This window comes from Dromaius novaehollandiae, chromosome 8 (genome assembly GCF_036370855.1).
Source record: "Dromaius novaehollandiae isolate bDroNov1 chromosome 8, bDroNov1.hap1, whole genome shotgun sequence".
Taxonomy (NCBI): Eukaryota; Metazoa; Chordata; class Aves; order Casuariiformes; family Dromaiidae; genus Dromaius; species Dromaius novaehollandiae.
Genome location: NC_088105.1, coordinates 31,115,300 through 31,138,204, shown reverse-complemented (window position 1 = coordinate 31,138,204; position 22,905 = coordinate 31,115,300). Strand labels below are relative to the sequence as shown.

Genomic DNA, 22,905 nt, shown 5'->3' with positions numbered 1-22,905 from the left:
TTTCAGAATATTCTGGCTGTGAAATGTGCTGTCAAATTTTCTTCAGTGTTTGCTTCTACCTAAAATAAATAAAAGCCTCCTAGTTATTATGGCTGCAAAGAAAACAGTAGAAACTGACCCCTGCTATGCACTGTTTTTAAATTGCACATCTCCCAAAACTATAACTTAGGAGGTTCTGAAAGCTTGCATTTATGTTAATGAAAAATTGATCCAAAAGCTTAGTAAAGCAAATATTTTCCAAATTACTGACAGTTTAGTAGGAACTGCCAGTGTTTGTCTTTTATAGTCCTGTGAAATCTTTGCCTTTTTAGGTGATGAAAGCTTCAGCTGCAGTAACACAAAGCCATCACAAAATCAGGAAGGCAGCAGTGTGTTCTTAATACCCAGTTTTGAGATGTCCTGAAAACTGAGAATGTTGTAATAGTTCAAGTAGAGATAGCTTGATACCACAATAAATAACACAAAGCAGTTGTTATAGTAGCCACCATTTCAGTTTGATACAGCCTCACCTCCATTTTCAAATGCTGTCATGTTGTTTCTGGTTTGCTGGCTAGTGAACCACTGTATTTGAGGCCTTCAGCGGTCTTGTCTTTAGAGGTATTCATTCCTTCAAGGCCAGCTGGGGGACAACCTCGATGCATCTCTTAAGACTGCAGTCTTTTTCAAATCTGCAGATTTTTCAAATCAGCTGTACCTGATTACTTCTCATTTTTCCCTATCAAAGGATTCATCTGATCAATTTTGACTTTTTTTTTTAAGAAACAATTTGCAAACCTTTCAAAGAGCTGCTGTAATTTTATCATGTGTGCTTCAGACTAGACTAGGTTCTTTCTGTGTAATAAACAGAAATTTTCTTAAATCTTGGCATGAAAATCAAGACCAATTCCCAACAGCCTGCTGTGCTTAATACTTGCTGCTCATAGAGCTGTTCATAGATATACATGTGGGGATACCTGCATGTGCTGCTGCATTAATGGAGAATTTGACATCTAGCCAGAAACTGATCTCCACGTGAAGGGGCCTGCTTTGCAAAAAGTTCAGAAACCAGGCCTGTGGCCTTGCAAAGCAACAACAACAACAACAACAAAAACAAAACAACAAAAAAACCCAGGGACTTAGAAACTGGAAATACAATAAATTGTTTGAAGAAATAAAAGAATGTTCCAGTGACTCCAGTAGGAAACCAATGTAAAATACAGTATGTTATGGAACCGGCTTGTATAGACTTTCCTTTGCTGAAAGGTTCTGCAGATACTCGGAGTTATGGAAAGTGCTTAACACCACCTGACTTAGAGCATTTCCCTAATGGTTCTTTCTCACTCTCTCTGCCTCTCTCACTCCGTATGTATGTGCACATCTATCTGTATGTATGTGTATATATATATGTATATAGCGAGAAGTTACCAGTGGTGGGTTCACCCTTCTGGATGGCACCGGAAGTTCTCAGAGATGAACCTTACAATGAAAAGGTAGGTACATGCAAGTGGACTTTAGTTGTCAGATGTTTCTCTTCAGTACCTGTATACAAGATTTAGGATTGTCATAACTTAAAAGTTGTCACCACTTTCATTTGTTACATTCTTGTACTCAGTAGGTGACTCAGACTAAGGGAGAATGTGGGTTGAACAGCTAATATTTTAAATTCATATTGCGGACTCTCATGCAGAAATAAAAGTACCTTTAGTGTAATTCACTGTTAGATATTCCCATTCTAAAAACCCCACGTGCAGACAAGCCTTTACCGTATTTCTACCTAATACAACTTGATATAATCACATCTCATGAGCAATGTCTGGTGACATTTCATTTTTTTTGTTTTTAAATAGAAGTGTGGTTACTTCCCTGACTGTAACTTAGTGAAATCTGGGTAGAAGCAAGAGGTCTTTGTGTAAACTTGTAGAATTATTTTAATTACTGAAAAAAAATGAAAAAAACCCCAAACAGTTCTCAAAGATAAGACACCTAGGTAAAAATATTCTCCAAAGGAATTTCTAAGTTTTCATATTTGTGGCATTGGGAAATGTTTCTTTCAGAGGAGGACTAGATCACACTAGATTTTAGAAATAGTATTTTGAGTCAAGTTCTTCTTTACACAGACTTTTCTCTCATGCGTGCAAAGGCATTCTCCAAAACACAGCCAAGTTCAGTCCTACAAAAGTGACTTTCTGTGATAAAGCCCACATCCTGCACCTTTTTTGCCAGCAGTTGATAATCTGTTTAGTTGGTGGTACTTTTAACTTGAGGGAAAGCAGTAGCTGCCTCGGTAATGAACGTAGTAATTACCATTTCAAAGCTTTGTTAAGAGTTCCCGTTGACCCAAATTAATAATAAAGTACTGAAATCTATTGTGCCATGTTCTTTACTCACCCTAGGACCTGGAGGACTAAAGAGGAAACAACTTTATCAACATGAGAGCTGGCATATAAGCTTGCCTGATATCTGAGGGGTGAGGGAGGCAGGCTCCTGCTCTATAGACCCGTATTCCATTTCTCCCTAAATTTTTTACTTGCTAAATTCAGATGCTGGGACTGCGAGGAAGTGGAACTGTGCAGCTCCAGGGGCATTGTGATAAGTGATTACTAAGCACTGTGGAAATTTCCACAGAGGTTGATGCTAATGTACAGTGCTACCAGAGCTCAAGCTTTGAGAAAGACACTGTTTTCTTCAGAGATACTGAATAGTGAGAAAAGAAAAATGTAATTCTTCTTAAAAACGGCATTAACGTTCTGGATAAGCTGTGATCGTGTGTATTCTAAACCTCTCTCTCCGACCACAGTGATATATAGGCATGTCATATTTTGGCCGTGTTTTTAATCACTCCCATCTGTAAGACATCAAATATAATTTTACCGTTCCTTATGCTGGGAAGGAATTCTTGATATTTTTTGTTTGACACTGTTGAAGTAACAATGGTTTGAATATTTTTTTTTGTGTGAAAGTTTTAATGTTATTGTTGCTCTTTGTGCAACAGGATCACTTTACTGTGAGTACATGTTTCCTTACATAGAAAATAAAAGTTACATTACAGTTGTTTAGTGGTTGCAAGCCTTGTGGTGTTGGTTTAGTTGTTCCCAATAACCACTTGGGGTAAGGAGAAACTCAATGGCAGATAAGAATGCTGAGTACTCATAGTTGAATCATGCGGCTGTTTATTTTTTTCCCCCTCAGGCGGATGTGTTCTCTTATGGTATAATTCTTTGTGAGATTATAGCAAGAATACAAGCAGATCCAGACTATCTCCCTCGTACAGAAGTAAGTGGTTACATTTACACATTGGTGGGAGGTGGTAAATATACTGTGATAATGGCACAGCTGCCAAAGATAATGATGAATAGGTGTTACTTTAAAAAGAGACTCTAAAAGGCTTTTGTTCTTATGTGTTGTTATTGTAAGAAGCTACATCGAAGACATTTCGATGCAGCCTCAGCATTTGTCCAGCTAAAATCCTCATGGGAAATCCTTTCTGAAGCCTCAGACCTGCCTCTAATCGGCAGAACATAGAGAACATGGCAGTGACCTTCCTTTTGTAGAGTGATAGCTCACATAGACTTCTTGTCAAATTCAGAACGGAGCACTTCTGGCACGCTTTCGGCACGCTGCATCCTCTAAGCAGCCCCTCCTTGTAAAAGTGGCAAGAACTGTGTTTGGACTTGCACTTATTTTAGTATAGTCTGTACTAAGCACTGTGGATCTGATGTAAGATTCACAAATCAAAAGAGACTCTTCTATTTTCTTCAGTTGGTTTTGGGTTGTGGGGGCCTCATCTGTAAGGTAGCTTTTGGCCCTCCATCTTGTAGTCTTCCAAATCGTCTCTCCCTCTCCAGTTCTGAAAATGCAAAATTGCTTAGGATTTGCAGTGCAGTGAATAAGAGATCCTTTTGTTTCTCTGCCTTTCAGATCTTCTGTAAATGTGTTTAAGGAACTGGATAATTTGTGTTACTAATCTAGTAGCACCATCCACTGAAAAGCTAACTGTTTTCATTGTTAAATTTTCATAATACCCAAGCTTCTGGTTTCATAGCAGGCTTTTGATTTACACTGTGGAAGTAACCATGGTGAAACATCATAATATAGAAAATCACTTCCAGAACCACACAGGCAACACTTCAAGTGCAGTGAATTGCAGTTAATTCCAGGAAGAATGATGGGCTTTGAAGTCAAATCATTCTCTTACAGGTATCTTATATCAAATAATCCCTGTGGGGAACGCTGCAGTTCACTGCATGAAGTTTTCTCAAAATCCTTTGTCTGTGGCTGCTCAGAGAGATGGTGTTCATGGTTATTCCTGATAGCTCCATGGCGGGAGCTGAAAAGAAGATACTTTGGGCCAGATAGCAGACCTCATTTATATCTCTGCTCTCTGTGCTGTGTTCTTGTTTGTACAGAATTTTGGATTAGATTATGATGCCTTCCAGCACATGGTGGGAGACTGTCCCCCTGACTTCCTCCAGCTGGCCTTCAACTGCTGTAATGTGAGTATCCTAACTGACAGGGAGAGGCCAAAACTGGAGTTCTCTCTCTCTCTGGCTTTTGAAGATAGTCTCTTCTGTAAATTCTTTAAGCTCTGAGTGCTTACCTATAAAAGCAGCATATGTTCTGATAAACCCAGGAAGTCCCTTGCAGTTTTTTTATATCCCATCCCCCTTGCTAAAAGGCCCATCTTCTGCTTTTGCAGTTCCATATTCTGTCATGCCAAACAAACGAGTCTGGCATACTGAACAGCTTCTTGCAGGCTGCTCAGGCTGATCGTAACCAGTTGTATGCTATTGACACTGGCCCTCGGACGGACAGAATCCAGCTGTTATTGTGTACAGACCTACTGAGCTGTGAAGAAAGAATTCTGATGTTGCTCACATAAAGAGAGGGGAGGGAGAGGGGACTGACAAATAAAGAGAAGGCAGTAAATTGCTCTAAAGTCTCAATGCTGCCCTTTGGGAAGGAGGATAAACCTCCAAATCCCTAGCCTGTGTTCCAGAAAACCAAACTTGGACCCACAAGATTTAATATCGGTAAGGCAGTGTGCAGTAAACTTGCTGCTAGTTTTTTTGAGTAAAATTGTAATAGTGCTGGGTACCTTCATAGCTCTTTGGTGATTTGAAAATTCCACAGATCAATCTTGTAGGTATTCCGTAACGGAGGGTGCAAGTCCATTTATATAGTAAAGCTGGTTTATCTGAAGTAAGAGAACCTGAGGTTCAACTGAATTCAGCTGAAGTTGGGAATGTCCAGGGCTCTATTCTTGTGAGTGCCAGTTTGCACACCTTAAATTGATGCTACTTCTAAACGTTTTCTTGCACAATACTGTGCTCAGTACTCCACAGTCAGGCCATGCTGGAGCCAGTAACAGCACTGTATCCTAGTGAACATTTGTAGGAAGTGTCAGAACAGGCTTTTGTTCCTGGCTCTGCTAATGATTTTCAGCCTTTGGTTTCATGCCGGCACTGCTGCTGAAAGAAGCAGCCTCATCTGTTCATACTCTTTGAAAGTTTTTGCCCCTGAGCTCTCTTTTCACCTTATGTTAGCACAAATGCTCGCACAAGGGAAGAGTGCTATAAAGGTGAGAGTGTGAGCAGGTGGGGGGACTGCAGCTCTTGGCACAAGCTAGTGTAAAGGGGTGCTGAAAATGTTTGTGGAACTACAGCCTCACTCTGGACAAGCCACTCTCTTCCTCTGATTTCACCTTAGTACAGTGGAGCTCACTTCACTAAGGCACTGGTATGTCTGACTAATGTTTCTGAACTGCTTTGACTGTGAAAGTGCTAAATGGTTTGGCTAGAGCTAGGGTTTGATTTGGGAAATCTCAGCTCCCGGCTGTAGTCCCCAGAAATCATACTGCATCCAAACACATGGCATATGATTAAAACCAGTTTTTCAGCAGAGGTGAAATTCAGTGTAAAACTGTACTAGTGAAGAAAGGGGAAGTGACTTATTTTATATTCTCATGTAAGAATTTGCTGTGTTCAGAGAAAAAGGACTTCTTTCTACTGGTTATCATCAGATGTACTCTCCTGCATAATAAATGTCCCTTCCCTGAGTTTTGCTAGGAGCCTAGTTATGCCTTGAAGAAACTAGAAGCAACTGTTTTCCTAATTGAGCCATTAATATGCTGGCTGTAGTGTGGAATGTGTTATAATTCACTTACCAAAAATGCTTTAGTGTAAGGAAGAAAGTGGCAAACAGATAAAGCTTCTTTGTATCTTTCTTCTTAAGCATGTTGTACTTTGGTAATAGGCAATCTGTGCATCAATCTGCTCTTAGATGGGGACATTTATATAGCGTTTTATTATTTAAGAGATAATGAACAGTGTAAACTGTATAGCTCAGCTGATCAGCTAAACTAAATATGCAAAGCCGTGGGGTTTTCTACAGTCAAGAAACATCTTTTAGGGCAGCCTAAGAAAACGAGTAAAACCAGATGCCTAGTACATTAAAAATCCTTTAATATGCTGTTTAAAGTGTTTTTAAAAATAACTACTTGCAAGGAAGTCTAAAACTTATCGTTCCCCCAGTAGTTGTAAGCCCTATTGCATGAATGCTTATAAATGTAATCTTGTATGATCAGGCAAAAAGCATAGTAGCACGAGCTGAGCTGTGGGGACCTGCAGCCTTGAGGGAAAATCCTTCTGTTCCATTTGAGCAGAACCTGGAGTGCTCAGGATGGAAGGGACAGAAGTTGCTCTAAGCCACTTTTCCTTTGCTGCTGTTGTCCTGGATCTTGCCTAGCACAAATCAAAATAGCTAGGGAGCTGCTCTAACTTTCTGTAGCTTGGAACAGCCCTCTAAGATTCCCAGATTGGTAAGATTGTCAGAATATAGAGTGTGCACTTCGGTGTTGCTCCTGCCCTACCTTTTCAGTGGGATGGGGAAAGCAGAAAAAGATGTTTTCCTATGCCAGGAAATTCCAGCCTCTTCATAAGGGCAAATTTCTTGCTGCTGTGTGCTCATCAAAGCAAGTGTGGTTTATTTATTTGTTTATTTTATTACTACACATATGAATATTTAGCCCTTTCCCCTGTGTTAGAAGGTGTTTTGGCATTGCCCATAATACCAGTTCTCTTCACATAGTTTCATCTCCTAGGACCTGCAAGGCAGTGTCGGGGGGTCTTTGGGGGTTGTTTGTTTACAAAGCACCACTGTTCCCTTTGTACTAGTGGCGAGATCTGTCTGGGCCTGTCTGTTATGAAAAAGCCTTTAGAAGGCTGGAGAACAGGAATCGAGTCAAGCGGAATCTTTTTTAGTAGTGTAATGAAGTTAACTTTTAGCTGCCAAATTAGACACTGCTACCTACACCAGTTATATGCAATATATATTAAGGGTTGTATTCAGAATGATGAAATAAATGCCTTCTAAATTACTACTTAAATTAAGCTGCTTGCTTTCTAGTACAGTTTTAGTGTCAGGCTTTGTTTAGAGGTCCATTTCTACTACGGAGAGTCTAAATACTTACTAATGACTGAGGGAGAAAAGAAGTTTTACTTAGGCAATCAAGTAAGATACCTTTTTGTACTGCATTACTTTGTCCAATTATATAACCATTCTTGTTTCCTCACAAGATAGACGAATACACTGTGTACTATGGGATAATTAACAGAAGCAAAGATGGAACATTTTAGACTTTCAAATCTGCAATGCCATTTATGTGGATTTTAATTAAAGCCACGAGGAGATTATGGAAAAATCACAAGCTTTTAAAGAATGACATAGCCAAGTTCCTCTGTTTAATTCTTATTGTTTCAGGCAGGTTTTGAAATTATACTGATATATAATTTCTGACTGATAACTGGAGTCCAGAAAGAAATCCTTGAACTGAGAAAGCTTTAAAAAAAAACAAAAACAAAAAAGAACCCCCAAATCCTCTTCCAGACCCTGAATCTAGCATCTTCCCACCTTTACTTTTAAAATGTCTCCTCATCATAGAATGTTGACAGCTTGATAATTATATGTGAGAGACGTAAACTGGGATACAGCATGACTTTTTCCTATTCCCCCCCACTTTTTTTTATTTTATTTTTTTGCAATGACAACACACTTAAAACAGTCTTGAATTTCCTCAGTTCCTTCAAACTGTCACTGTCAGCTATGGAACTAAAATAGCATGGACAAACCCACGTGAAATTCTGACTTATGCATATATTCACAGATGGATCCAAAGTTGCGTCCTTCATTTGCTGATATTGTCAAAACACTGGAGGAGATTTTAAACCGTCTGAGAAATGAGGAATCTGAGAGAGAGAGAAAATTTTTCAATCTTGACAACAGTGAAAGAAAGCCTAAAGGTAGGTATTTGCATTAGCACAAAGATTACTGCAAGGTGACAGTGAGAGAGTTCAGTGTTCACATTTTGAAGGTAGGGATTTCAAATGTGTGGTACTGTTTACAGTTTATGAATGATATTACCCTAAGCCTGAAAATGATTCTGGAAAGATGTACTCTGCACTGCAGAGTGTCCTTTGTGAAGAAACAGATAACTGTTTCTTCAAGTGTCTCAAAACTTTGTGTCCACAAGCTTTGAGGAGAGATTCAGAGTTCATGTGGACAGTGCTCTGTAAGTTGCTAAAGGTGCATGCAAATTCACTAACTTTTGCTCTGTCCCTGCCGCACATAGTATATATGTAGAGTTTTTTGGTCTGTGTTACATTTAACACTTAGAAGCTACTTGAATTTCATCAGGATGAAGAGCAGAGAAGATGAATATTATAAAGTACCTGTAGAGATACTGAGAACCACTGGGGAAGAGATCAGTCCCAGATTTACTTGGGAATGCTGTACAGTCTTGAATGCTTGCTCTAAAGCCATCTAGTGCCACCTGGTGTGAGGAGCAAACTGCAAGCATTTTTTGTAGGCTGGGGAACATTCTGACTTAGGTGTCTTCTATATTAGTAGACTTCTGCCATTGGAGAGCAGCAAAAATAGTTTCATACACACACTTGTAATCTTAAAGTAAATTCTGTATTTCAAGCCAGATGGAACATATGCATGTTGTAGTTCTTCCCCAGCTGGAAAGCATCTGAAAGAGGTGCAGGTTAAAAGGAGGGTGTATTCTTTTCTCTTTCCTAGCATGCTGTCTTTGGAGCACCTCTCAGATTTGCATCTTACTCTGGAAGTGTTACATGTTACAGTTCTCTGAGTTGCATAGTCTTTCTGAGTGGAGCACCTAGTCTAAGTATTTACAGGGGAAAGTAGAAATCCACATGTGCTCGTTCTGCAAATGGTAACTAAAAGGAGATATCTCTTCTTCCCATCCATTCAGTTGTCATTGCTCTACCACAGCGTTTTAGAGGCGCATTGAGAGCCAGTAGCAGCTGGGTGTTCCAAACACACGGTCAGCATCTTTTCCTAAACAACTATAATTTTCCCATCCTGTTCTAGTGATACTATTTATATATACACATACATATATATACACACATACATGCACGTGCATGCATATGTATATATTTTTGTGTATTTGTGGATATGTGTTTATGTAAATAAATAAATAAATATATATATATATATATACACACATACACACATATATATATATAGGTGTGTGTACTTAAATTTTTTTAACTCTTACTCATTAGAGTCAAACTGTTGCATATCTGCAGTTTCTGTATTGGATGATGTACTGAATCAAGGCCCGGATGGGATTTAAACTCTTTGTGGTATCAGGGGAGCATTCATTTTTGTCTTAATTTTTTCCTGTCAGGGTGAAAACTTCTCTTACAATTCCTTTGATAACTATGTTTTGTACCTGCTCTCTTTTATAGTCAGTATCATCAACAGATTTTGGGCAACCTCCACTGGAAGCCAGGATGATAAATCTAGAAACATAAATTGTTCTTCTCCAAGACCACTACATGCCCATTCTGCCATTCAGTTTACTAGCAGCAAAGAGGTTTGAAGGGGTACTAAAATATAGCATTTGCATAGAAGCTGGAAGAGAGAGAAGACTTCTTCATTCATATCAAGTTTTTGTACAGTTTTTCTTTTGTTTTTTTCTGAAGACAGTACTGTCTTGCTGAATTGGCACCTTCCATAATGTGGGTGGCAGATTTGAACATAAAATAATGAAGAAACAGTCTAATCCCACTGCCTAGGGAAATATGATGGCATTAACTGAATTTGCATTTCCTTGAGTCTTCAAGATGACATTTAACTAGCCTGAGGCATGAGTAAAGTGGAACGTAAAGGTAGCCAAAACTTACATTTACATGTAAAAGATCCTGTGAACAGGGCCGCCAGTTTCCAAGTTAGAAACCAGTACTACGTTGGGGCGAAGGGAATGATGTCCTTGTGTTTGTGCAGGAACTTGTAAGTAACCAGCAAACATGTACTTGTGCAAGGTACTTTGGAACATCAGAGATGCACCTTTTCTTCTACAGTTCTCATGAAGGCTCTGTGAGCGAGCAGGCATGCAGGCAGATAGCTCCTTTTAAGCTAACAGTATTTCTCTTCTTCCATTCAGGGTCAATTGAAAAAGGACCAGGAGTAAAACGATTGAGTTCCCTGGATGATAAGATCCCACCCAAGTCACCCCGCCCACGCCGGAATATCTGGTTGTCACGCAGCCAGTCAGATATCTTCTCCCGCAAGCCTTCCAGGAAGATAAATGTGCAGGACCCCTACTACACGCCAAACAAAGGGTTAGGCCGGAAAGTTAATCCCTTCAATGCCAGGGAGGACCTCAAAGGGGGAAAGATCAAATTCTTTGACATGCCAAGCAAGTCTGTGATCTCCCTTGTGTTTGACTTGCATTCTCCGGAGGCAGGTGGTGGCCTGAAAGCCAGCCAGTCCCAATTCAGGCAGGTATATAGCACAGACTGGCAGGAATTTTCCCTGCTCCCGGGGAGGAGATGCAGATCACTTCCGGTCTCTCCTGAATTGCCGCATAAAGAGTATGGCCTGTTTGGGGGACTGTCTTCAACTGTCAGCAGATGTGACCCAATCCAGCTAGGTGCAGAGGTTCGTCAAAAACTCCTGAGTAGCAGTAAATACGGTGTGTCAGAGATTCCCCCCTTTCAAGCCAAGCTGCATAGGCCAGAATTTCTTCCTGTACCAGGACAAGAGGAGGATATGGACTGTTCAGATGGGCCAGTGTCCCAGGAGGAAAATGGGTTTTATCCTGTTGAGAACGCGTGTGAAGATCCAGCATGTAATCAGCCTTCAGCTCTGGCTCAGCCTGAGCCACTATCTTGCAAAAGGCTCCCAGCTGAGAATTCAGTGAACTCGGAGGGACATGGCTCCTTACAGGTATTTGCAGGTTGTCCCCCTTCTGAAGAGATGGAGGTGGAAGATGACCTACAGAAAAATATGCTGCTGGAGTCTGCAAAGCCTCTGTTCAGTGTTAGCCCTTCCAGGGAGCCAAGGAGAGAGGCACGACCATTTGGTGAGCAGGATGGGGATGGCACTGCCCCGTTGGCTTTGACCTCCTCCAATATCTCGGCAAGTGGCAGCACACAGTCAACTTGTGACATTTGAAGAGAATGCTCCACTTGGACATGTCCTTGAGGGAACAGTTGTTCCAAGTCACTTTGACTCTTTTTCTATAGTGCTGAGTCTCATGTTTGAAATGGACTCAGCAGATTGTAGAAATGGGCTGTCAAACAGAAGGCTGCAGACAGCATTGGGAGAGACAGATTCTTTTAACTTTATTTCAGATTGTGCTTAACCCCTTCCCTGTTTGTGTTAGGAGGGAGAACTGCTCCAGCCAGAATGTCCGTGTGAAGCCCCATAGTTACTTCCAAGCAGTAGTACCCACAGCTGGGGTACTGTGTTAAGCAGTTCGACCTGGATTTCAGCATGGAAGGTTTCAGAGCCTTAAGCTCCATGTTGATGAGAAAGAGAGACCCTTAGGTTTTTCCTCCTCCTCTGACTTACCAGCTGCTATAAACCACTGCAGCTTTTGCATTAACATTCTGCAAGCAGTGTGCATGAATCAGAGCTTCCGTTTTAGAAATGGGCATAGAGATATTTCAGAGCTATCTTGAGCAGATAGGAATGCTTTTTGGTCCCAGAGTGGCTGCAAACACTGCTGCTGCATCAAACAAGCCCGTTTCAAAAGTAGCAAAACCAAAACCCCTCCTGCTGGTAGTAATCTGCAGGCTCAGTCACATGACAAGTACTTTCTGATTAACAAGAAGAATCTGTTCCCTGGCATTTCATTTTCCCATGGGGTTTGGGTACTGATGTGTAGTATGTTAGCACAGGGAGACAGGATGCAGTAAGCACCACTCACTTCCTTGCCCAGCTCTCCATGTAGCTCAGCCCAGCTGTGGAGGAAGATTTGCCCAGGGCACAAGAGGGAGCCATATTCTAGGCATTGTCATTCCTGGGCTTCTTGGGAAACCACCAGTGGAAGTACAGTTGTACTGAGCTCTTTGGGGGATGTAGGCACTTTTCTCTAAAGAGCTGAATGGACGCCACAATCTATTTCTGAAAAATACTTAATTGGCTACATCTAGGTTGCAGTTGGCCATTATCACTAAGCTAGAAGGGTCACATTCACCTCCCTCTCTAGTAGGACATCCCATCTCATTGATGCCGCTGCAATAATGATGGGTCCTTATGTAAAACCAAGCTGCCTGCCTGATGGAGGACAGGAATCCTCTGATCAGGTGAAGTTGCCAGCAGTGTTTCAGCCATGTTAGTGCTTTGGGAGGAAGGACAGTAGACTCGCAGAAGGGGGGTTAGCTCATCAAACTGAAGAAAACTAACTTATCCCCCTGAATTATTTTTCCCCTCCTACAGAAAGATGTTGTCATCTTTGATTTCTCCAGTCACCGATGGCTGTGAACATGATTATTTTTCTTTTTTTTTCTGTCCACCAGCAGGTATATGTGAAAGAAGCAGTGGCATATGTCTGCTTGCTGGAAACAGCATCAGAGGTCCTTTCTCTGGTCCTACTGCAATTTTCAGGAAAACTTGTATGATGATATTTGTGCAACTTTTTGCTTTTTCCCACTGTCATTGTTAATTTGTTTGTTCGCGCGCGCGCTCTCGCTCCCTCCCTCCCTCCCTCCCTCTCTCTCTCCCTCTCTCTCTCTCTCTCTCTCTCTCTGTCATCCACATTATCATTCCTGAGGTAGGCACTGCATGCCTGCTGAGCAGACAGGTGGTGATGCAATGGGCTCTGGAGTCCAGAATTTCAGCCCAGGTAGCTGGTTACACTCCTACTGCACTCTTGTGAAGAGGGAAAATGTAAGCTGGTATGCCCTGATGGAAGCAAGACTGTTCCTTCTTTTCTCACCTCACAGAAATGAGGATGGAGAAAGCCTAATGTTCTTTCTTGGCTGAGATACTGGGCTTTCTGGAGGCAGAGGTAACTGTTTTGGGAGTTACAAGACCTCCTCTTTTGAAATATGCCTGAAACTGAGCAGCAGTGCTACCCCTTTGCAGTGGCTGCAAAGAATTAAATGAAAAACCCAGTGTCCTTAAATTGCTTAGTACAGTCCTTGCCAAGTTAGGCCGCTCTTTGCAGTTTTAAAGAGAAAATGTACATCCTTACCAAGATTATCTCTTTGGCTCGCACCTCTCGTCCTCTCAAAGGTGCTATCTGTAGAGTAGGCTGTCCTGTGTATCCTGTCTGCTGTTCTGGTGTCTTCAGAGTGCAGAGCAGCTTGTATGGCTGGTGCTGTGCGTGTGTAATTTTCGTGAGGACAAGAAACCAGTCGCAAGAACTCAAATGCCAGCTACTTGTCTGCCTGGTGCCTGCTTTTTTTTTCTCTTGCACTTTTTATTTCCACAATTGTAACCTTTCAGGAGGGAAACCATCAGCACCAGCTTCTGTTGTCACGAGACGCATTTAATTGTGTGACTTCAGACAAACAAGCAATAACAAGAAGTTTACTTCTGGATCACCAGGCTGCAAGGAAGCTGTCCAGTATCCTACAGTTGCATGTAGCCTCAACAGAGCAAACACATGTGCCTCTGGGTGTTCTGTGGCTTGTGTTAGCCCTGATAGTCAGCGCTGACACCTTATCGTGAAATTTGTTGCCCTGGAAGCTCTGAGCTCTCATCTCTTTGACACTGACTGCAAAGCTGTGCAGTCAGTCAGGCTTGAGGTACCTCTACGGCACCCATCACAGTGACCTCATCTGTTCTTCTTTTCTTGCACAGCTGTCTCTTAAAAATATTTCCGTGCCCTGAACAGCTCTCTTATAAAGTAGCATGGCTAAATTTTTATTTTCTTAAAAATCCACTCTTTTAAGCACAGCCAGCTGACACGCGTAGGGCACATCTATCAACTTTTCTAGTTCTTTACACTGAGGTGGAGGTGTCAGAAAGAGAAATGCCAAGGAATTATGGCTCAGCCCTTTCCTGGATTCCTGGTCTGCATGGGAGAAGAGGCATGTGTATAAAACTGGAGTAAAAGGCCATATTAAAAATAGCTAAATGCTTGCTAAAACCCAGCATCTCCAAGAGCCTGGATGCAGTTGGCACTCACTGTGTCTCATCCCTTAGGTTGCGTAAAGCTGAATCTAGGTTGCATCTAGTAAATACTTCTAGGTTTTCTGCCCGTTTGAGGGTGCTTTTCTACTGGGGGCCATTTTCTGACAGCTACTGATGAACATGAATATGAACAGTGATCCATGTGGTCAGCAAACTCCTTGTTTTATAGTGATGTGACAAAGTTTTATTGTGAATGGATTTTATCATGGTTTTTGACTTTCTTACAGAAGCAATTCTTGCTCTTTTAAAAGACTTTCTACACACTGCTAGGTTCCCTGAAGAGATCTAAGATGTTTTTAATTCACTTTAAATCTTCCTATGTTGAATTCATTTAAATGTCTGTTATAAGCTATTTTTTCTTGTGGTTGCAGGTAGGTAAAATGCAACTAAGAGAATGCATGTGAATTGCTGCCCCTCCAAAGCAGTGCTGCAAGACAAGGGGGTTAGTAGACATATATGTTTGTTGGAAAGGTGTTGATGTATTATGTGTAACAGAACATTGGTATTTTTTTGCCAGTACAACTAAAGACACTTGAATAATTCCTGTTTGCACTTAATGCTATTGTTTATATTGCATGTCACTACATTTCTATGCAAAACAAATAACCTTTTTTGGGAGGAGGGGCAGCCAGATATTTGATTAAGTAAGTTTAAAGACCTTTGCAAGATGATCTATTTTCATATTTATGAAGGAGTTTTACGTCTTAATATTTTGCAGACTGTAAATAGCTCAACTTGTAATTAAAGGCTTAGGAGGAAGTTGGTAGCCTGTGTATAATAGTAAGTTAACACTGCCAGGAAAAAAAAATCTTTGCAAAACAACTTTTCTAATATTGTGGATATTTATGAATATGTAAAGAAAGCACGTCTTGTTTTTATGTTGATTGACCTTCTGACTTTTTTTGAGCTATAGAAATGGTGTATGTTTTATTGGAACTGCAATAAGAAGTAACCAAAGATGAATCCAGTTAAATATTTTCATAATTTTTTCTTGGTCAGGTTTTGTAAACTTTCCCAACTTGCTTTCAAAATAAAAATAAAATCAAGCTCTGAGTCTTGTGATTAAGAGGACAATTCTAGGTTAAAAAAGCTGATTCAAGTCCTTACTTAAGCTATGGATGACTTTAATAGTTTGGGGTTGGGATAGCATCTTCATTACTCTTGTGGCGAGTTATAAACAGAGAAAACTGTTGTTCTTATTCAGTGTGTGTTACTTATCTACTGCATCTTACTGAAGTGTGATGCTGTTGAGTCCGTGAGACTCGAGGACTTTTTCCTCTCTGCTGTGCCTCATAGTGCTGTGAAGAGCAGGCAGTAACTTGTGACCTAAAGACAAGTCAGCTTTTGATAGCCCTCAGCCTGCAGGGAGCTTGTCACAGTGGGTGCTCTGTTTTAGCCCTACAGAATAGCTACAGGAACACAGGAAGCAATGAATCCAGGCTTTAAGTCCCACTGCATCTCTCCTTGCTTAGAAGAAGTCTGAAGACCTGCTGTGGCTTGGTTCTGCATGCAGTTATCCTACACTAGAATTAGCTGGCCCAGCACAGCCTTCTCCTCTCCCATCTCCTGTAGGAGTGAAGGACTTGTCTGTGTTGTAACCTGGATTACAGTAAAGTATGAATTTGAGGTGGGATAGCTTTCCCGAGTGGATGTTCTAAACCAAGTGAACCCAAGTTGATCCATGGTCAGTGCCTATCTTTTTTTTTTTTTTTCCCCCCCCCCTTTTTCTGATGACACTTTTTTTTAACCTTCTAAACTTCCTTAAAAAGACAGGAAGTAATTGTGTGAGGGTTATAGGGAATTATCCTACCAGGTGTGACTGAAAGCAGTAACACTGGGCTCAGACTTTCACAAAAATGTATGCTCTGCCTGAAGATCTGGCCTGGTTTCTTCTGTTAAATGGCAGAAGCATCACATTTTCCTGCAGCAACTGTGTATATCAGTTTCAGTCAAGCTAGTTGTGTGGGTTAACAACTTGCAGCTTTCAAGACATGCTGGAGATAGATTTTGACCTTTAGTGCATGCTGCTTTTGAAGAGCTCTTCAAAATCCTTCTAGGTTAAGCAGCAGCAGCATGTAGTAAAGCCATAGTACAGAAAGGATAAAAGCAAAATCTAGGAGGAGGCTGTGGCTTTAGCATGCTAAGTTTAAGTAGGGAGCTCTGGCCTCTGGCTAACTTACGTTATCAAGGGATTACCCTCTTCATTTTCTGCAAGAAGTGAATTCCATGCTAGTGTGATTTTTTTTTTTCCAGAATAAGAGCCCTGATTGGTTTATAAAACCCACTTGGATCCAGAACACTTAAGTTTGCAGCCCTGGGTGCAGTTGGAGAAGTGCACTTTTCATCCTTCTTCTCCAACCTCACCCTGCCTTCACAGCTCAGGATGCTGCTAAGAAACACCATGGTGAACTCCAAGTGAGAGCAATTTAATTAGTCAGAAGTTAAAACAAAAGCAGGAATAAGAAATTTGCTTCCCTCGTGGTCCATTCTTGATGGAATAAAGTCAAGACCTTCAAGAGAAGGAATAAAATCAAGACTGGGGGGGGACAAAACAGTTTCCCGAGCCTTCTAGCTCTAGCCACTGGCCCAGGCCAACTTCATCTTCTGGCTGTGAGCTTTGGAAGATTTAGAAAATGAGCTCTTCACTATTTGAAGGGGCACCGATTTCCCACTGAGGTACAGTTTATTATGACATTCTGGCAGCCATGGCCCTGTACCACAATCCGTGCTTATTCCCTTCTTGAGCATCCACACATAAGCCATGATATAGCCAGTCATGAAGGCATCAAAGCCAGCTCGGTGGGTTCCCCCCTGTGACGAGAGGGCCTGGGATTCCCTTCGCTTTCCTGCAGCAGGTGCTGTTTCAGTCTCAGAGCTGTTTGGGTGACTGACTGGGCCTGCCCCAGCAGGGACCTCTGACTTCCCTTCCGCTTGGTCACTGTCAGAGCCATTTCCCTTAGCAGAAGGGCTCATGGAGGCCTCTAATGGGGCAGCAGTTGCTTCAGTGGTCCCCAAATCCTCCTCCCTTTTGGCATGTGTGCTGGTGTCTGAGCTAACCTCTGGTTCCACATCAGTCTCCTCCAGTTGTGTGCCCTCAGTGTTGCATGTGACCTCTGCCAGTTCCATAGCAGCTGCTGGCTCACAGGGACAGCTCTGTTTTCGTGGCGGTCCCTCCTCCCCATTCTGAGCTAGCTCCATTTCCTTCCCTGAGCTTTGCTGTTCAAATTCCTTTGCAGACCCTTCTACATTCTTCCGACGTTTCCATTTGTGTTTCCGTTTCTTCCGCTTCTCCTCCAAAAACTTGTCATCCTCATCAATTATGAGGTCAATGTTATGAGACTGGGGACACTTCACCCCATTTGGGCACCATCCATAGGCCTAGGGAGAAAGAGAGAAGTCAGTAGCCACCACCTCCTCGTTAAAGCAGCAGGAATCTCCTCGTTAGAGCAGATTCCAGGGTTATGGTTATACAAACCTCTCACTATGGCATCGACCGTTAGTTCACAAGCAAAGTTGAAGCAGAAAAAGTGAACACTTCTGCTGTTTTAGAGGGGAGAATGTATAACAGAGTGGGCTGCATTAGGAAAAGCACAGCCAGCAGGTAAAGGGAACTGATTATTCCCCTCTATTTAGGGCTTGTGAGGCTGCATCTGCAGCACTGCATCCAGTTACGGTTCCCCCCGCCCAGCATAAGAAAGGCATTGACAAACTAGAGTGAGTGCAGCAGAGAGCGGTCAAGATGGAACACACGATGTATGAGGAGGGACCAAAGGCAGTGGGCTTGTTCCACCTGGAGAAGACCAAGATAAGAGGTTTGGGGAGATCCAGTTGCTGTCTGCAGCTACCTAAACCAGAGATTATAGAGAAGATGGAGCTAGGCTATTCTGGGAGGTGCACAGGGAAACAGCAAATGGTAAAAATCAAAGGAAATTTTGACTAGATGCAAAAGAAAATGTTTTTACAATGAGCATTTGAGCACTGGGAACAGGGGCTTGGAAGGGTTTTGTAATTTCTGTCTTTGGAGACACTCAAAACTCACTGGACAAGGCTCTGAGCAACTGAGAGTTGGAGGTTGGATGTGAGACTTCCAGAGACCCCAGCAACCTACGTTGTTCTGTGGCATTAACAAGCAATGTGGGGAAGAGCTCCTTTTTCCCCTGAAGAATCAAAAACTGGTGATGATCCAACTGGCTCTTGTTTTCCACTGGAGCAGCACCAAGACTTGAGAGGCTGTGGATCACTTTGCTACAGTCCCAGAGGCTGCAGACAGTTAAGATTTTTGTATTGCTAATCAAGATACAGGGGAGAAAAAAGGAGGCCTTTCTTCCTTAGAGGACAAGCCAAATTCATTTAGAATTTCTGTCCCTTCCAAGGCAGCAACTGGTACTGTCACTGATACCATCCCACTATTGGTATACTGTAGAGACTTTTTGAATGTTGGCCTCTCCTGAACCTGTGGGATTCACTGCTTCAGAGCAGAGCATACTATTTCTCTTTTCAGCTCTGAAGTCACCTCAACTTTGAAATCTCTCCTTGTACCATGAAGCAAGCAAATGGAAGTTCCCAAGCGCTTTCCTACCACTTCCTGTTCTGGCCACACTTGGCTCTTCCCATGGAGCCAGGTAGGAAGCTGGGATTCATGTTACTTACTGAAAATTTCTCACAGACAGGCACCGTATCTGCCCCTCCCACACTGTGGCTTGCTTCTTCCAGAGAGCAGTAGCGATAATCGATGTAGCAGGACATGCTGGCAGGGTAGTTGCAGAACTCAATGGTAAGGTGCTGGCTGCTGCTGTCCTTCAGCTTGCAGTTCTCTCGCTTGCTGGAACACATAAGAGTATGCAGTTACTGTAGTTAACTCACAGAAGGTAACTCAAGACAGAGCTGGTGCAAACGTGCTGTTCTGCATCAAATGTCAACTCTGGTTTCTTGCTCTTGAGCTCAAGCCCCAGTTTGACAGCCTGCTGGAAAAAAATTTAGTCCAGGGAGAATGGCTTTAGTAAGCAGTTACCTCCATGCTGATTTAGAGACTGGTTCTCTTATACCTACATACAGACAGGGATAACGCTGTCACTGCTATGGGAGAAGGGCACACATACCTCGGTTTTAAACCATAATGCACTAAGATAATGTGTTAGTCATAATACTGCTAATGGAGAAAGAGAAAATGCCCGAGAATGAGCTGTTGTATAAAGTATTCAGCAGCCACTACCCAGATAGATCAAATGTGGGCAGTGGAGAAGACAAGGAAACATTTTCCAACTTGGGGGAAAACTGTTTTGTCCCAGGAGCAGACTTAAAGGCCCCAAAACTTTGGAGGGCTTCATGTAGCTAGAACTGTGTGTTGAAGCATTTAAGAGGCCAGTTTTAAAAGTATTTTGATCCTATCAAAACAAAGCATTCTCATGTTTGAGAGCAGCCATCTTGAACATTTCCAGATGTGTCAAAATGGCATTTCCTAATTATAAAAGTCATTGAAACATACTATTTTTCCTCTGCACAAAGAGGGCATGATCTCAGCTTAGAGGAGATTCAAGGGGCTGTATCGCTACCAGGATCTTGGTTAGATTTTGTGGTGAGTGCAGAACCAGGGCCCAAACTGACATGAACTGCACAGACATGGCTGCTTCTAAAATGTGTGTGCCTAGAAGATACCTATGAAGATATCCATGAGAAATCAGGAAGCAAGTCAGGGCACCTTGGAATGAGAGCACAACATTCGCTTGGAAAGAAAGTGATGGGAGTTGTAGCTGACCCCACATGAAGGTCACGTGCAGGGCACGTGACAGAGACACCCAGCACTACAGAGCTGGCACACATTGTCAGACACTGCAGGGAACACCCACTCTTCAACTGCACCATCCTCTGGAAAGCCAAATTACAATGCGCAGATCCTGCAGACAAAGCTTGTCTGTCATTTTGCTTTCTCTCTTGCAGAGTTGCAAAAGAGAGGAAGCGCTCCCTTACGTGTGTTACTGCCACGTCCCCGGGGCACTGCAGGCCCAAGTGATCACGTAGCCATACAGCAAATCAGATTAGTTTTCAGTCAGATCAGTCACTGAGTGATCACAATTGCTGCCAGCTGGAACTCCTCTTTCAGCAGTTACCCAGTGAAGAGATAAAAAGATAAAGCGCATTATGCAGTCAGCACCCATCCTAAAAAGGGAAAGCATGGAAAGGCACAGTACAGAATCATCTCAAAAGCACCTTTCTTCACTCATCAGGACAGCACAAAGACCTAAATCCCTATCTAGAAAGAACACTGATTCCCTTTGCCATTCCCCTCTTAAGCTTTAAATACCGGAGTGCTGCTCACCACTTCTTGTAAGCATACTCCAGGTAGGATGCTACAAAGCGGGTCTCAAACTCAGAAGCATATTTGGTGTCGTATATTCCTGCTGGAAACATTTCCGAGAGGTCAGCAGTGAAAGTGCCAAGGCTGTCTGGAAGGTGAGCATAGAAGCACTGGTACAGGAACACCAGATCAATCAGGCCGTTATGGAGAATGAGGGGCTTCTTTGCTCGTATAAGTTCCAGGAAAAAGGTCCTGACGCTCTGGCTCTGGTTCTCATTGCCCTGAAAGAAGAAGGATTAAGTTAGCAAGTCTTAGTGTCTCGAATTGTCCCAATACAAGGAGGTTCTTAGAGCCTGCTATAGCAGGATGCTGCCTTCATCTGTGGCTTGCTTTGACCAAATAGAGGCCTGGATATTTGGAAAAGCAGCTACAACAATGGAAAGCCTGCGTATAAAAAGCAAAGAAGCGAAGGGTTATCCTGCAGTCAAGATCCCAGCTCAAGCCCATCTTTACACAGCAGCCACATGTCCTACACAGCAGCTGCAGGAAGAAGACTCCGGGGCCAGGGGAAACTCAGTATCCTCCCTACGCTCCCTCTGCAAAAGCCTGGAGCAGAGCAAGCTGAGGAGCAGAGGTGCCCAAAGCAGAGACAGCCACTGAGCACAGATTGACAGGGAAGAAGTGGGTACCTGCCTCTGGCAGCAATCTCATACCTTGTCATTGCCCTTGTGGTAGGGGATCCCCTGAGAGTACTGCTTGTTGAAGTCAAAGCCGTGCTGCACCAAGAACTGCACCGACTGGGGCTCGACGATATAGTCTTCCATGCAGAGGAGTGTCAGGTTGTAGATCTGGGAGAGGTACGTGTTCTCAGACTGCAGAAAGAGAGCACACAAAGCAAAGTCAGACTGATACAAACACCTGCTGCAAAGGGCTCTCGATAAGAAAGCAACAAGTCCAGAGAGCTGTAAGCACTCAGCCAGAGCATGAACATGTGTGGGATGAATCCCATCTCTATTTGGGGTCCATGCACCAACTCTTCGCTCTGAAGGTCTCAGGCCAGCCAACAGGAACGACTTGGTCCGAGGCCGGCGAGGCAGGGCAGGCTGGCGCCCTTCCACAGGCCACCTACCTTTTCCGGGAGCTGCTTGAAACAAGCGATTCCCAGCGACAGCACGGAGCGCGTTCGAGCAGCGTTGCACACGGCTTTGTACCGCTCCTCGATGCACCTGCAGCGGAACGAGAGCCCGCGTGTCCCCACCGCCGTCTCCCGGGGGCAGCCCGGCCCCGCCGCAGCCCCCCTCGGGCCTTACAGCCGCCCAGGGCGCAAAGGTCCCCACCGAGGGCCGGGCCGGGCCCCGTCCCCGCGGCTGAAACACGGAGGCGCGAAGCGGCCGTTGGAGCAGCGGCCGTTGGAGTTGCCGTTACCGGGCGCCGCTCCCGCCGCACCGAAGCTGACCCCCCCCCCCCCCCCGGCACCGGCGGCACTCACGGGCTCAGCAGCGACTTCCTGGCGCCGAGGCCGCTCAGCTCCTGCGGGCAGCAGACCCCCGTCAGCGGCGCCGCGGGACCCGGCCGCGCCCGCGGGCACCGGCGCCCCCGGGCCGCCCCCGCCCCGCCTCACCGTGTCCACGGCGACGAAGGTGGCGGTGCGCACGGCCAGCACCATGGAGGGCCACAGCTCCGTGAAGTTGTCGCTCTGCACGTCCACGACCGGCACCCGCGAGCCCGCCATGGCCGCCACCTCGCCCGCGCCTCCCTCACGGCGCCGCCATTCTGCCGCCGCGCGCCCGGGGCCTCGCCGCCGCCGGCCGGGCTGCCCCGGGCTCTGCCCGCTGCCGCCGCCGCCGGACCCGCGCGAGCGGCCTCGCTCCTGCCGCCGGGCGGACCCCGCTCCGGATCCCGCGACAGGTTTTTGCCCCTTTCTAAAACCTGTTTTCGGCTGAAATCTGTTTTTTAAGTAATTGGGCGCTTAGTGCGGGCAGCCTCTCGGGGTCCTTCCAGTGTGGCCGCTCGGGCCGGCGGGAGACGGGGCGGAGGCAGCCCTTTTTTTTTCTCGGAGCGTTGATTGGCTCTGCCGCGTTGGGAGGACCCGCCCCCTCCTCCCGGGCTGCACGGGGAGAGGAAGGGCGCGAACGCTCTCCCTTGTTCCCCCTTCCGATTGGCTCGCTCACAGAGGG

General features: G+C 44.1%; 2 protein-coding genes across 4 annotated transcripts in view; one reads left to right on the top strand and one right to left on the bottom strand.

Annotated features, from left to right (window-relative positions):
- Positions 1–15,479, top strand: part of TESK2 (testis associated actin remodelling kinase 2) — an 84,333-nt gene extending 68,854 nt beyond the window's left edge. For all 3 annotated transcript variants that reach the window (XM_064516128.1, XM_026104285.2, XM_026104270.2), the window contains 5 exons: positions 1,394–1,469; positions 3,169–3,252; positions 4,386–4,472; positions 8,141–8,276; positions 10,451–15,479. In XM_064516128.1, coding sequence (XP_064372198.1) covers positions 1,394–1,469; positions 3,169–3,252; positions 4,386–4,472; positions 8,141–8,276; positions 10,451–11,463 — 1,396 coding nt within the window. In that variant the 3' untranslated portion in view covers positions 11,464–15,479. The remainder of the gene's footprint in view (positions 1–1,393; positions 1,470–3,168; positions 3,253–4,385; positions 4,473–8,140; positions 8,277–10,450) is intronic.
- A 1,364-nt stretch (positions 15,480–16,843) lies between these two features.
- On the bottom strand, positions 16,844–22,703 carry TOE1 (target of EGR1, exonuclease). The gene is made up of 7 exons (XM_026104295.2): positions 22,350–22,703; positions 22,218–22,258; positions 21,858–21,954; positions 21,442–21,600; positions 20,750–21,009; positions 19,084–19,255; positions 16,844–17,811 (listed from the first exon to the last, which is right to left on the bottom strand). The coding sequence occupies exons 1-7, from the start codon at positions 22,458–22,460 to the stop codon at positions 17,008–17,010; spliced, it is 1,644 nt and encodes a 547-aa protein (XP_025960080.1). The 5' UTR covers positions 22,461–22,703; the 3' UTR covers positions 16,844–17,007.
- Positions 22,704–22,905: the final 202 nt, after the last annotated feature.

What these genes read in the sequence shown, in the direction of transcription:
- TOE1 (XM_026104295.2), bottom strand. Translation starts at nt 22,460, where the DNA reads ATGGCGGGCTCGCGGGTGCCGGTCGTGGACGTGCAGAGCGACAACTTC. An exon ending in GAGTATGCTTACAAGAAGTG is followed by an intron (nt 19,256 to 20,749) that starts GTGAGCAGCACT and finishes TATGTGTTCCAG; the next exon opens with CAAGCGAGAGAACTGCAAGC. An exon ending in CTGTCTGTGAGAAATTTTCA is followed by an intron (nt 17,812 to 19,083) that starts GTAAGTAACATG and finishes CTTTCTCCCTAG; the next exon opens with GCCTATGGATGGTGCCCAAA.